Genomic DNA, 13,731 nt, shown 5'->3' with positions numbered 1-13,731 from the left:
ACACATGCATTATCCTCAAACACAGGCTGAACTCCGAAGGTCAAATACTGACATAACCTGGACTTCAGGTAGCACTGCCTCGGATCAAAATGAAATCCCCCTTACAGCTTCAGGAGTGTTCACACCGGATTTTAGATTGCCTCTCATCTTATACCTTATGTGAAGCTGTTCCACCATGATTTCTCAGTCCTAGATTCTTCTGATTTTGTTCTTTAAATTCAATGACAAGCTCATGGTTTTCAAAATCATTATCTTGTAAAGGTTTTTACAAGTAAAAGACACCATATGCTCTCCCTGGCTTTGTGTGTCCTAGATGCTTATCTAGCATCACCACAGAAAAGGCCTTCTGAATCACAGAATGGACGAACCCATGCAACAGCACACGTACAACTGTGGCTTGAAAGTATAAGCAGTAACCTCAATTGCCCTGTAACCTAGCACTACCTTTTGGGAAGGAATGGTTTAATAAGTAGAATATTATCAATAATGCAGTTAGTATACAGAGGAAAGGACAAGACTGTCAAATGTAACACAGCGAACACTTCATAGAATCATAGTTAATCATAGAATCGTTAAGGTTGGAAAAGACCAAGTCCAACCGTCAACCCAACACCACCCAACCCACTAACCCATGTCCCGAAGCACCACATCTACACATTTCTTGACCCCCTCCAGGGATGGTGACTCCACCACTGCCCTGGGTAGCCTGTTCCAATGCCTCATCACTCTTGCAGTGAAGAATTTTTTTTCTAATATCCAGCCTAAACCTCCCCTGGTGCAGCTTGAGGCCGTTTCCTCTTGTCCCATCACTTGTTACTGTAGAGCAGAGCCCAGCACCCCCCTCACTGCACCCTCCTTTCAGGCAGTTGTAGAGAGTGATGAGGTCTCCTCTCAGCCTCCTCTTCTCCAGACTGAATCCCCCCAGCTCCCTCAGCCGCTCCTCGTCAGCCGTGTGCTCCTTCACCCCACTATGACTTTTATAATAGGGAAAAACCATGCTCACTGCGACAGGAATATGACCACAGAAGGCAAGATCCAAATTCAGGCTCACCCAAGAATTCTAAGATGCTGTCAGCTTCTAAGATTACTGTCATCTCCAGGCGCAAAACAGACTCCTCACGCCTCTTCACCATTGTCTTGAATTCTCCAAACAGAATGCAGTAGACAGCCTGGCTATGTTAAAGGTAATTATCACGGCCCAAACGAAGAGTAGGTTGTAGGCCCCACGCCCACTGAAACTATAGTTTGCAGAGGAATACCATGAAATGATAAAAAATCATCCATGTAAACAAGTTTTGCCCTGACCAGCTAAGCACAATACTGTACATGCTTTTGGGTTTAAGGAAATGCAACCCACGGAAAGGCTCAGGCCAGCATACGCACTCTAAATGTAAATGCTGAAGTGAATCTGTCAGCAATTAGTGTAATATTAACTCACAGGCACTGGGCTGTGTAGCTACTGAATAATGCACGTTTCTCTGCTCAGACTCCAAACTTCTGGGTGTAAAACAGCAGACACGGGAAAGCGTTTTCCTGGATAGGTCAGCATTAGACACCTCAGTACTGAGGCTGTCTTTAATCCATGTTGAGAAAGACAGCTCTCTTCAGTACCCCTGTGTTAGTTTTTGAATTAAAGCATGGCCACACAGAGCCCAATTAATTCAAATTATTAATATTTCAGACACCTACAACTAAGCAACCAATGCTAACTAAACTGAATTCAGTCAAGAGGAAAAAATCCGAATCTTCTCTGCTCATCAGGTCTCTTCTAAAACTGACATGGAATTCAACCTTCTGAGATGGCCAAAAATTGGTTAAGTTTCTATTAATGGCCAATTTTGTAGAATCAGAAAATATCTAACAAAAAGTAAAATCTTAAGCACTGCAGGAAAACAGAGTGGTGACAAGGAGATAAAGCAGAAGCAAATGAGCTGGATATTACCATTAGCATGTTTTAATAGGAATGCCTGATTCTCCAAACATTTTTCAAAAAACCAAGTTGTTCCTCTTTCTATGTACTATTTCCTGACTTTTCAGTTCAGTATTCAGGAAACAACTATACAACAGATTTGCTAAGATAATCATAAAAAGTATATTTTAGGAATACTATTCAAAATGTTCTAGTTAAGTTTACCCAGACATTGTAACTGCCTCTTCAGCTACTAATAATTTACTCTGAAATTTCCTTATGGTTTGAATTTGCTGTCCTTAATTTCAGTTTATTTAAGAAGCGATTCCTTAAATCTTTTCTTCACAGTTTGGAGCACATCATCGCCTGTACAAAGAAATGTCTTTGTTGTTTAACTCCAGCAGAGAACAGGCAAGAGGCACAAGGACAAAAGGTAACAAAAACAGTTATTCTAATCCAGATATTGTAATTACATAGTTTATAAGTAACACATCCAGTAAGCTGTACACATGAGAGAGACACTCAAACTCTAATGCATAGACTGAAACATATAGGGATGCACTCAACGAACAATATACACTGAAAGAAATGCAGCGTTGAAGTCTTTGTGGGGGTTTCACAAGTCCATCACAATTAAACATACACAATAGCATAGCTGTGGGTTGCAGTGCTTCATCATCTTAAAATGAAAAAACGGTAATTTTGTTTCTGAATAGAAATGTAGGAATTACCAATGGTGCACGGGTAGCTCTCACTGCTTATTTGGGACAGGCACTGAAAGCAATGCACACCTAAGCACTACCACAGAAGCTTACTATAAGCAGATCCCTTTTAGGCAAAGTAACTGAGAAAACAGAAGAAGTCTCCTCCTCTGGCATATTCTTGCATGTTAATTCCAAGCCCTGAAAATTCAAACACATATCCTCTCGTCTCCATATTACTATACAGTATCTGTTGCAACTTTTTTGTACAGAAACCTTTAATATTGTATAAAATGCAAAAAAAAAAAAAGAAAAATCATTAAGAGCAATTTGAAAAAATATATTTTAAAGTGTATTAATTGATCTAATCAGCACCACATGCAGGAAATCGATGAGTCAATTCCTAATACACAAATTATAAAACTTTTCATATAATCACATGTGATATAGCAGTGCCTCTAACAATGTTTATCTTCTAAATTCTCTGACAGTGTTCTAATCTAGGTCCTTTATTTGCCATAAATTTGATCTCTAAATTATTTCAAAATGTTATTTTAAGCTCAAAAGCTGCTAACAATATTTCATCATGAAACATACAGTTTGAATGTTATCTGCTGCACAGAATACTGAATCAAAATATTTTTTAGAGAATCTTTTCACAGCCCTTTTTGTATCAGCCACTGTTGTTTTCATATGACAAATTCCTTAAATCCATATTAATGCTCAGGCACCCCAATATTCACTGTTAACGTCTCTTGGACTTTTGTTGAAAAATCTATTAATATGAAACTCCTATTTTAATCCCAAATACTGTATACTGGTATGTGCTAACCGAAGACGCTAGAATAGCTGAGTATCATTTTACAGAAAGCAGGGAAAATGGACTAGATCCAGAGATCTCCCTAACTCATTTAGTGTCTGAAATCACTTAATTCCATGAAAAACAAAACTGAAATACATAATATGCTCCCTGAAGGAACTTTAAAGAGCTTTACAATGAGCAATGAAATAAATTTCACTATGAAACATCCCCGTAGCAGAGAGTATTCAGGTAAGGCACAAAATGCGAAGAGACTTGCCAAAAGACAAACACATACACTTTCCCCTTCACAAGGTATCTCACAAACACCTCCTGCCAACGCCGGCAGGCAGTACGTCTGGCATTGTCTGCAGAACCGATCAAAGTCATACCACTCCAGATTCAGACAACTGCTCTAGAAAAAAAACTGCTGCTTGAGTTACGGGACATTACCCGATTCTTTCCAATTACAGTAAGTTCATTACACAGGGTAAGCATATTTCAAAGCGAATGCATTTTCAACCATTGTATTTTTCACTCTTGTATTAAGATAAATTTTAATTTTTACTGTTGATCCCTCCCTCCCATGAGATTCTCTTGCTGTTAAGGCTGTGGATATGGATAACAACCAGCTTCTTTGAACTAGGTTCTCAAGACCCAACATGCAAAAAAGCACCTTCCAAATAATCACTCCAGATTCACATAAGTTGGCTTTAAAATTCTGCCATCATCCCAAATGTCAATCTCAAAGATGCTGAAGTATTTATACTCAAAACCACGCTTTGTAGCATAAGCGCAGTAACGTCCTGGTCCCACTTAAGGTATTATGGTCCTACTTAATTCAGTGGCAAGCTTCCCATTTCAGTCTATGAGAACTGGCCAGCTGATGACAACCAGTGGGATAAAAAGTTTGTCTTTGTCTCTTTTCTGTACAAAACTAGCATGTGACAGAAGCGCTTTGCCAATGGACAAGTCTGTCCAAGGTCAGCAGTTCTGTTGCCGAAAGGTCTAACGCATCAGCCAGCAGGGAAATATTGCTGAAAACTACTTTGAGAAGCAAGTCATTCCATACATCGCTCACAACTGTACCGCCTGTAGCCTTGGTTACACTTTTGTAGAGTCTAAACCTAAATTGTAATACATAGCTTTTGCTTCTAACTGTAAAAAAAATACCACAGTAAATATCCAGACTGATTCATACATTATTAGCAGTTATTAAGAGCTATTATGTAGCAGTCCAAACACGGACTGCTGGATCAGTTTTCTGATCTGTTCGAACCTGTTCATTCCTGTCCTGCTGCAACACACCTGCCTCAGTAAACCAAGTTTATCATGTCATGGTGTAAGCAGAGAGGCTGCACTCCTAGCTGCAACTACAGCCTCAAGAATTCTTAACAGGAGAGCGAGCTGGTAAATTTAACCGAGTAAATCCATACCAGCAGCATTAAAATGAAACATATGAAACAGATAAAAAAAAAAAAGAAATAAAATCTGATAGCATAAACCATGAGCTCAGGGGATAAGGAGATAAGAAGTAGCATGGGAAAGAAAAAGTTTGCCACTTTCCCATACATGCCAACAGCCTGGTTATTTTTAAGCAAAAAATGTTTCTATTTTTCTGTCCTGCCCATTCCAAAAATGTTTAAGTGGCTCAGGACATTTTAACATAGTTAAGAGATTTTTTCTGCCAGCTGCTTTCAGATGCTGACAAGTAAATCGACAGAAAAATTATATTCAATTCCATGTTTTTATATATTAGTAACAAGGCTACTTTCACTGTCCTGCCAAGTAAGCTGCATTCTCACTCATTTCCTACCAAATGTACAAGTACCTATGGAAGCTCTTTAGAGAGAATTATTGTTTTATTTCATCAAACAAGTCAGTGTTGACATTTACAGTCTGTAAATGGTTCACATGGAAAACTGAATGCTAATATATAGAGGTGTACATAATGTATAAAAAATACATTTGGATGAAACCAGGACAAGTTAGAACTGATACGATCATCCTAAAAGAGCCCCAGAACATTTGCTTTGCTTGGACTCTCAGCAGTTTGTATTATTTCTTCACTTTTTAGAGTCTTTTTTTTTTTTTTTTTGTAAAATGATGGCGTTCACATCACAGTTCAGACTATTCCCCATAACAAACTCCCATCTACAGGCAAATGTTTCTGTGGAGCTAGTTACAGCTCACGCAGGAATTAAAGAGTAGAAAGCAAAAAAAAAGAGGAGAGATGCGATTCAGAAAAGAGCACTTTCTTGTGCTTAAGCAGCTGAGATGCTTACCAGCCAGAAGTGAGATAAAGCAGCTGTCAAACAAGAGTACTGGGATTCGAAACTTCCAGTACAGCTCTACTGTCCTAGCAGTCATCACACCAAGCCAGCAAGAAAGGCCTCCTGTAGGTCCATTTTCCTTATTTGCTATGGTAATTTTTAAGACAGATCCAAGGATAGACTGACAGGTGAAGATACATTAAAGGGCAAAGGGCAGGTTTTAAAAAATCTTAACTGACTCTTCACTCTCCAGTCCACTCAGTAGAATTGGCTCCAAACCAGAAGCACAAATGTAGGCGAACTAAGGGCTTGCTAACAAGCAAGTTACAACAGGGAACAGCACGGTTCCCAAATGCACACAAGGTAGACATAGATCTGCAGAAATTCCACATAGTCTCTGATTTGCAGCACACTAAACAGACCTAGAAATATACCACAAGATGCTATGATGTTAATACAAATATTCCAGGGTCCTCTAATTAAGGACCTGCTTCAGAAAAAACGATTGCACAAATGACCTTGCATTCTGCAGATACCACCTCAAATCACATTCTGTCCGTACAATTTTCATATACTTCCACTTTAAAAGAACTGATTTTTTTTAGGCAATAAGAAGATGCTCTTCCCTCCTCAAGCAGCCTTGATACACTTTACATAAACAAGAGTGCCGCTTGGCAGGATTCTTGACTGCTCAGAGAAGATTAACGATGTGGGAAGTGTCATCACCGGAGAAGAAGCAACAGTCAGATGGACAGGGCAACAGATGGTAACAGGTCTATGGCGTTTGTCATACGAGATCAAGCCAGAACTATAAACTGCCTCTTAGTCCTGATCAAAACCTCTGTTTACTGATTTTTTTTTTTTCTTTTCCCTCCTCTCTTCTCTCTTCTTGCCATCTATTTCACACTGCTTAGAAGGCTGGCCATAACCCCCTCCCAGCTGCACCAGCACAGAAAGAATGCTTTATTCACTGAGATGCAACTTACCCAGATAGTTGTTGCTCTTTGACATCTCAGTAATGTTGATTTTTGTAGCTCCTTCAGGAATTTCCACTATCTTGTGGTAGCCAAGATTTGTTAGCGTGTGTTTGAAAACTCCAGACACAACCTTGCAAGCAGTGTTGTCCCCTCCGCATATTCCACACTTGTCAATCACCTTGTCCGAACCCAGGTAGTCGTCACAGCCAATGCTCTGCAAAATAAAGTCAGATTTATTTTTTCAAGATCCTACAACTACAGACTTTGGACATAACAACCAAGGACAACATAACTTTCAGAAAACATTCAAACCTGAAAAGATTTTGTGAATTAGCATTTCAGCAATTTCTTCCCTTTTTCTTTACGCAAAAAGGCAATGAAAAACAGAGGGCTCACAGAGATTTCAAGTTAGTCAACAGGTTTTTACAGTCTGTTACCAAAAATGCAAGAAAACACTAAAGGACACTAATGCCTTGCTCATTACTGGTTACACCCTCTTCAGCTGAAAGAAAAGAATCTGTTAACAACATAGTCCCTGCTGCTGCTAGTCAGAGAAGAGGTGAAGAGCTATGATTTTGTTACGATCCAAAATGGGTTTTTTACAAAAGCAGAAATATTTAATATATAATCTCCTCTAAAATGGAGCACTGAGCCTATTCTCACCAAAAGAGGTTTCTAAAGGTCTCTATGCTGTGTCTAGACAGTTACAGAAGCCACCCTCCCGTTCACTGAGTAGAAAATCTTCAACGCACTCAGTAACATCCACCTGGAGAGGATATTTTTTTAAAAATTACATCATTTAAAATAATGTAAGTTAAAGGGCAGAAAGAATGTTAAAGATTTAACACAAACCAGAAAAAAAAATTTTCCAACTTATTGCACTTTAAAAGTGCACATACTGTAGAGACTACCTCCTCTTTTACAGAAACACTTCTGTATTTACAGACTTTAAGTAACATTTATGGTGAACACTTATCACCTACCTATATGATAAACTGGCACATGCAAAAAAAGAATTTCTCATTCAGGTAAAAAAGAAATATTACATGAGCCAGTAGAACAGAAGCCTGTCACGTGTTCTAGGAAATGCAGTAATTTGATGGAAAACATTCAAAATAAATCAGAGAGTATTGTTCTATCATCTCAAAGGGTCAAAAACACTTGCAAATTCTTGCAAAATGTTTGATTAAAAAATGGTTCATTAATGTTGTATGGTCTTTCCTGGAAGCAAACATCCAAGGAAGAGGGTGAAGAAAAAGAATTTTTTCATACCACCAGCTTACAACATGGCGAGTATCCTGAGCCTTGGCATCACTGTATTTCTTTCCTATTCCCAATATTAACGCTTGGCCTTTGCTGCAAAAAATGTTCTAAACTGCAAGCCAGAGTCTACTTAGTTCCAATATAAATATTTAACACCCAAAATCTTTTTTATGACTATCCAAGAAACACAGACAAAACCATCTAACTCATCACTGCCAGGATCATATAGAGCTTGTAGTCATGAAGCAAGAGAATGGAGAAGATTCCCAAGCACTGTGTGTTTCGTGGTGGGATAACCTAATAAAGGAAAATCTGCTCCACCCTATCAAATGTAATGTGGGCAGATCATTGCATGACTGCAAAGAGATTATGGATTCAAACAGAAACACTTGATTTAACATCTTGCATTTGCATTGCTTGGTGGAAATCTACAAGTTTTCTGTTTTGCCTCAAAATGCATTTTATTACTAACAAAGTCATGCATTTGCTTAAACACAGGAATTACAAGTGTCACCATACCAAATCGTACAGTAGGATTTCACACCTGCTAAAACAATCTGAAAAATGTGAGTGATCTAAATCTAAGACTGCTATGCACAATGAGTGATTAATCTCTGTGCTTGCCCTCCTTGAAGGATATTTTGTCAAGAGTATTTACACTTTCTCTACCATCTATTTTTTGGATGAAAAGACAGCAGTACTTAGCATCCGCCTATGTTACACAGGGACTTCAGGAAATTTTCACTGCCAGCAAGTTGTTTTATGGAAGGAATCCTTTCAAGTATGAGGTGTTATATAGTATGAATTGCTAGCGTAAATGTTTAATGGTGTTCTCCATCACTACCGAGTCCCACAGAGGTTAATACCATTTTTTTCCTCTTAGCAAATAAAAGAGAACAGAGAGAAGTGTGCTTGATTCGTTGAGACAATAACACAGAACTACTGTGGGTCAGTCTGAACAGAACGGCTTTTCATAGAAGAAACAAAACGACTCAGTACAAATGGGATTCCTTTGTAGGGAATAAATATCAAACCAGTTTTAAACTCACATGTCACTCTTAGCCAAATGGTGAACGACATACAAAGCAGCTGTCAGTCTTTGGCTGTACTATTGCTAATTCTTCCCATATAGGGTGAAAGGAGCATGTGTCACAAGAAGTGCCCGTAATGTTTAAATGCTCTTTCACAGAACTGACTGCAAAAAGAATGAATGAATTACGGGATATAATAATAACCTGAAACCAGCAACCGACAACGAGGAAAAAGCCACAGAACCACAAGTATATAAAAAAGGTAAATAATAAGATAATAAATAAAAAATACAACATAAATAAAATAAAGCCAACAAACAATAAGATATAAATAAATTATATATATATATCATACAGAATGTACTCATATATGCATTTTACATACCAACATAACATGTATTTAACAACAAATTACAATTTTACAAAGAAAAATTAAAAATCTTTACTGGGCCATCTACTGAGCCCTCCATGGAAATGATGTGCTTTAAAGATGAATGTTGCATAGGCTTCAGAAGAAGAGGTCAGTTATCACTAATACATTCTAGAAAACCTTGACATTTGCTTAATACAGCTTAGGCAGGCATATAAAAATGACCATGTACACTCTAATATTCCTTGATCCAGCAAGGATATCATACAGCAAGCCTGTGTCCCACATGTTCTATGGGGATCTCATAGATTTCTAGCACGGACAGGTCATGACATTTGGATCAGACATCTGTTACTGGTCCAGGATGCCATACTCAGGATGTCCTGGGCCTTGACCAGGGTACTTTTGGAAGATGAAAGAAACACCTTTCTGACAAGCTGATAGTGTTTTCTTTCTGCTTTTAAACAGCTGCTTGAAGCTATGCAGAGATTTGGAACGGTAGTCATCCTTGTAGAACTAGGCTGGTAAACAGAATTCACCCAAATTAACCAAAAATGTAGAATCCATGCAACTGAACTGAACAGATAATTCAGGTTTTTTTTTTTTTTTTTCTGTCATGACTATAAATTTAAGAAGCACCACCTTGCTACTTGGCTAACATACATCCATATCAAAATACAAACTAAGTTCTAACCTCTCGCAGGATGTGGAATTCATTACATTTAAGCATATGTATTCACAGCATCATAAATCCCCTTATCACATTGCCTAATCCACTGTGATATATCAGCAAGAAAAAGTGATGCTAAGGAAAGAAGTGATACAAACTGGAAATCCACTGTGAGTGTCCCTTCCAATATTTGCTGTGGGAATATGAATAAGTCTTAACTATGTCAATAGATATAAATATCAGAAGTTTTGCTAGATAAGCAGTGTAGGTCTGAAATCTCCCTCTTCTTGTACAATTGTGGATGCTTTGAGATGTAAAGTGGGTGCCAAATACATTAACAGGCAACTTCACAGTCCAGTACACTCCCACAGTGGTGAAGGGTGGCCTCGCCAATGAAGAATTCACAGTCGTCTTTAATCATATAGTACAAATTTAAGGAACACAAAAGCAGATGTCACTTTTTGAGCCACATCACACACAACATTCCTACTATGAATGTAGAAATATCAGGATTGTGAATACGGGATGAGTGAGAAGACAAAGTGCCTTCTGCCCACCAAAAGGATTTTGGACAGGACTACTGCAAGCTGTTCCTTGGCTATCAATATGAGGAGGTCTAGAACACATCTGTCCCTTAACACATTTTCTTGCAGACCCTTGTTTCTTAGAAAATGTACTTTTGACTTGCACTATCTATACCTTGTCTGTATTGCTCAACTTCTTTTGTGGTTCAAGAAACTTCTAAGTTACAAGTTAGCATGAAAGACACTATTCAAGAATTGCAGCCAACTGTACGCCAGAATTAATTTAAATAAAAACCCTTGACAGAAACAAGGGACAATCTGGATGAAATATTCATTTGTGGGCTTAATAGGGATTTAGGACTATGTATACAATAGAATGGGGCTGCTGCCAGGCATCTGAAAACATTAAGTGCTGATCCCTGAAATGGAAAACAGATGTTACAATTCCAGTACTAAATGATTCTATTAAAAATTGCAATCTATGTGGTAGAGTGGCATAAATAATACAACATGACAATAACTTGCTTCCGTTGCTTTAGCTGCATTGTATTATCAGGTAGGAAAGCCACAGTTACGAGCTGTAGTATACTAACTCAATTAACTTCAAAAATCAGTTATATTGACAGGTAGTTAGATAAATGTCTTAATACGTAAGTGGTTTGGAGTCTGGACATCCATGGGGCTAGAAGGCAGAAGAATTAATGTATACCAGAAGTCATACTTGAGTCAAAAATCTAAGGATTAGGGACAGATATGGATGTACCACAGCTGATCCAGCTGCTACAGAAATGTTAGGCAGGTTCATGGAAGAAGAGTAATCAAGCAAGGTGCATGGCCTAAAACGCCACTGAAGAAGTTAAGTGGGGAGCAGAATACCTGGCTACTGGTGGGAGATCTGCTTTAACTCTGTATATTATCAATAATTCTAGTTCTACAAATTGCTGAGGCTACTGCTAAATAAGTTTTGTACTCGCTCCATGAAACAGAGCTTCACAGGAACCATCATATTTGCTGTTCTGCTTGAGCAATACTACATCTCCCCCCACTTGGTATCACTGATTTAGCCACCAAAAAACATGTCCTCTTTCATCTGCTCTGTGGAATAAATACAAGTAGTGAAACTAACCGTTAGCACTGGGGGTGATTTCTGGGGTTTAAGTACAAGAGATGATGCCTTTACTTCTAAGTTACTGCTTCTCCTCTTGATGTTCTGAAAATCTTGGTACACGAGTCTTCCAGGATGGTATAATGTAACGGTATCAGAACTAGTCATACCTCATTTCTCAAACTTCTGGTCATCCTTTGGTAGTGACTCCAACAAAAATAATGAAATACCAAGACAATTAAAACTAGCTTTGTTAGCTGATAATATCTTTTCCATATTGTAATTTGCAGTTAAAAGTATTTACCTTTTTTCCTTTCTATAAAGTAGGAAATTGTTCAAATATGTAATATTTTGAACATACTAGGATTTAAGCTGTTTATGTCCCTTCTACAGAGAAGAAGGATTACATGAACTACTAAATATTACGACAGGAAACATTTCATAAAAGATAGTGGATCTAATCCTAAGGATTAATCATTTGCTGCAATTAAGGAACAAGAAAAGTAAGATCCTCCAAATCTCACATTATCTGTTTTGAGTCTCTTTGCCTTCGTAAGTATCCAGGTACCTGAGCAGAAACTAGTAAAAATACTCTGTGGTTTACATTAGAAAAACACTACGTCAGGGTAAGAAAATCTGCATATTGACACAAAACTACCAAAGCAAATGGGGAACCCATGAAGCATTATCAGCACATGAGTGATTAACCTCAGCACACATATGCTCTCACATGATTTCATGTTGAAAACAGGAAGACAGATTTAAAAGAAAAAAAGACAGCCTTGTGTGTCTGGATGCTTCTCTGTTAGAAGCTGTCGCCAAGTTTCATTTGCACTGCTAGCAGCTACAAAATGAAACAGATTAGTCTTAATAATGTACTATTTAAATCTGAAAAAAGATCTAGAACGGTGATTGCACGGCATCCAGAGAACGAGATTCAAGTGTGAACAGAGTAAGAACTCTTCTTACGCAGTCTGCCATCTACGACAGAGAATACATAGTTATTAGATATTTTGAAATTCTGTCAGAGAGAGATTTGAGGGTTTTGATGAAGGAATACTAGCTGATAAATCATAGTACAATTACTATCATAGACATCATCTAGCTGGTATTATCAAATATGTCACCCTTACAGTAACATTTTCTTCTTGCCTTTTTTTCATGGAGTATCTATGAAACAGTCTACAAAGAATAAATATTGAGGCAATAACACTACCACTCAAACTCTCCATGAAACTACTCTTGTCAGACTTCATTTCAAACAAGTCATCTTCAGAATTAATTCAGAATGATACAAATTTCTGAGGAGAAGTTATTTACTAGGACTCATTTAGGATTTTGCAAAATTTATATTTAGCTTCTCACTGACATTCAGACAAAAAAGATGGGATGAATGGATTCTAACTATATAAATTTTTCAATTAGGTATCACAGACTCTGATCCAAATGTCAGGAGTCTGGCATTTCCAGAATTCATAGTGTAAATCTGCATATTTTGCACTATAAAGAAGCATCAATTTAAACCAAGGCAAGATAAGGCAGAATTAAAGATAGACTGGTTCTGAAATCATTATTTTGAACTTCTGCCATTATTTGATGCAGAAAAAAACAAGCGGAAGAAAAGGCTTTGAAATTGACCTGTAAATAGGTACTAACTTCAAGGTTATTTGGTAGATGGTTCAAACACGGTCTTCTCAGCACATAGTTATTATATTGCTTTTTGTGCTTCTCAGGCCTATGAAGAGAGTCCAATCTTTTTTTAAGAACTCCTGAGGGGTTTTTTCCAGGTATCTTGTTATTTCTGCAGCTTATTGTGTTTTCTTATAACTGCACCTGAGTAATCCATTCCAAGGATGCACACTAACAACTTTGAATAAAACACCAGCACAAAAAAAAAAAAAAAGGCAAAAGTCACTGTGCTCTTCATGCACATAAGCAGCAAACTGAAATACACAGAACATGTGTGTGTCTACAGAGCTATACATCTGCCCCCAAACGACCCTTCTTCTGACATACCTGCACTGCAGGCTACATAGCCTGGTTTCTTTCCTTCCTGAAAGGAGGATTCAACCCATAACACATCAGCAATTATACACGCGATGAATTCTG

General features: G+C 37.8%; 1 protein-coding gene across 1 annotated transcript in view; it reads right to left on the bottom strand.

Annotated features, from left to right (window-relative positions):
• THSD4 (thrombospondin, type I, domain containing 4) overlaps positions 1-11,790 on the bottom strand; it is a 68,586-nt gene extending 56,796 nt beyond the window's left edge. Inside the window, exons 1-2 of the mRNA XM_010076930.1 lie at positions 11,644-11,790; positions 6,669-6,873 (exon numbers count right to left, since the gene is read on the bottom strand). Coding sequence (XP_010075232.1) covers positions 6,669-6,873; positions 11,644-11,790 — 352 coding nt within the window. The remainder of the gene's footprint in view (positions 1-6,668; positions 6,874-11,643) is intronic.
• Positions 11,791-13,731: the final 1,941 nt, after the last annotated feature.

This window comes from Pterocles gutturalis, unplaced genomic scaffold (genome assembly GCF_000699245.1).
Source record: "Pterocles gutturalis isolate BGI_N339 unplaced genomic scaffold, ASM69924v1 scaffold9728, whole genome shotgun sequence".
NCBI lineage: Eukaryota > Metazoa > Chordata > Aves > Pterocliformes > Pteroclidae > Pterocles > Pterocles gutturalis.
Note: the sequence above shows the minus strand (reverse complement) of the source record. Positions and strands in the feature narration are given on the sequence as shown.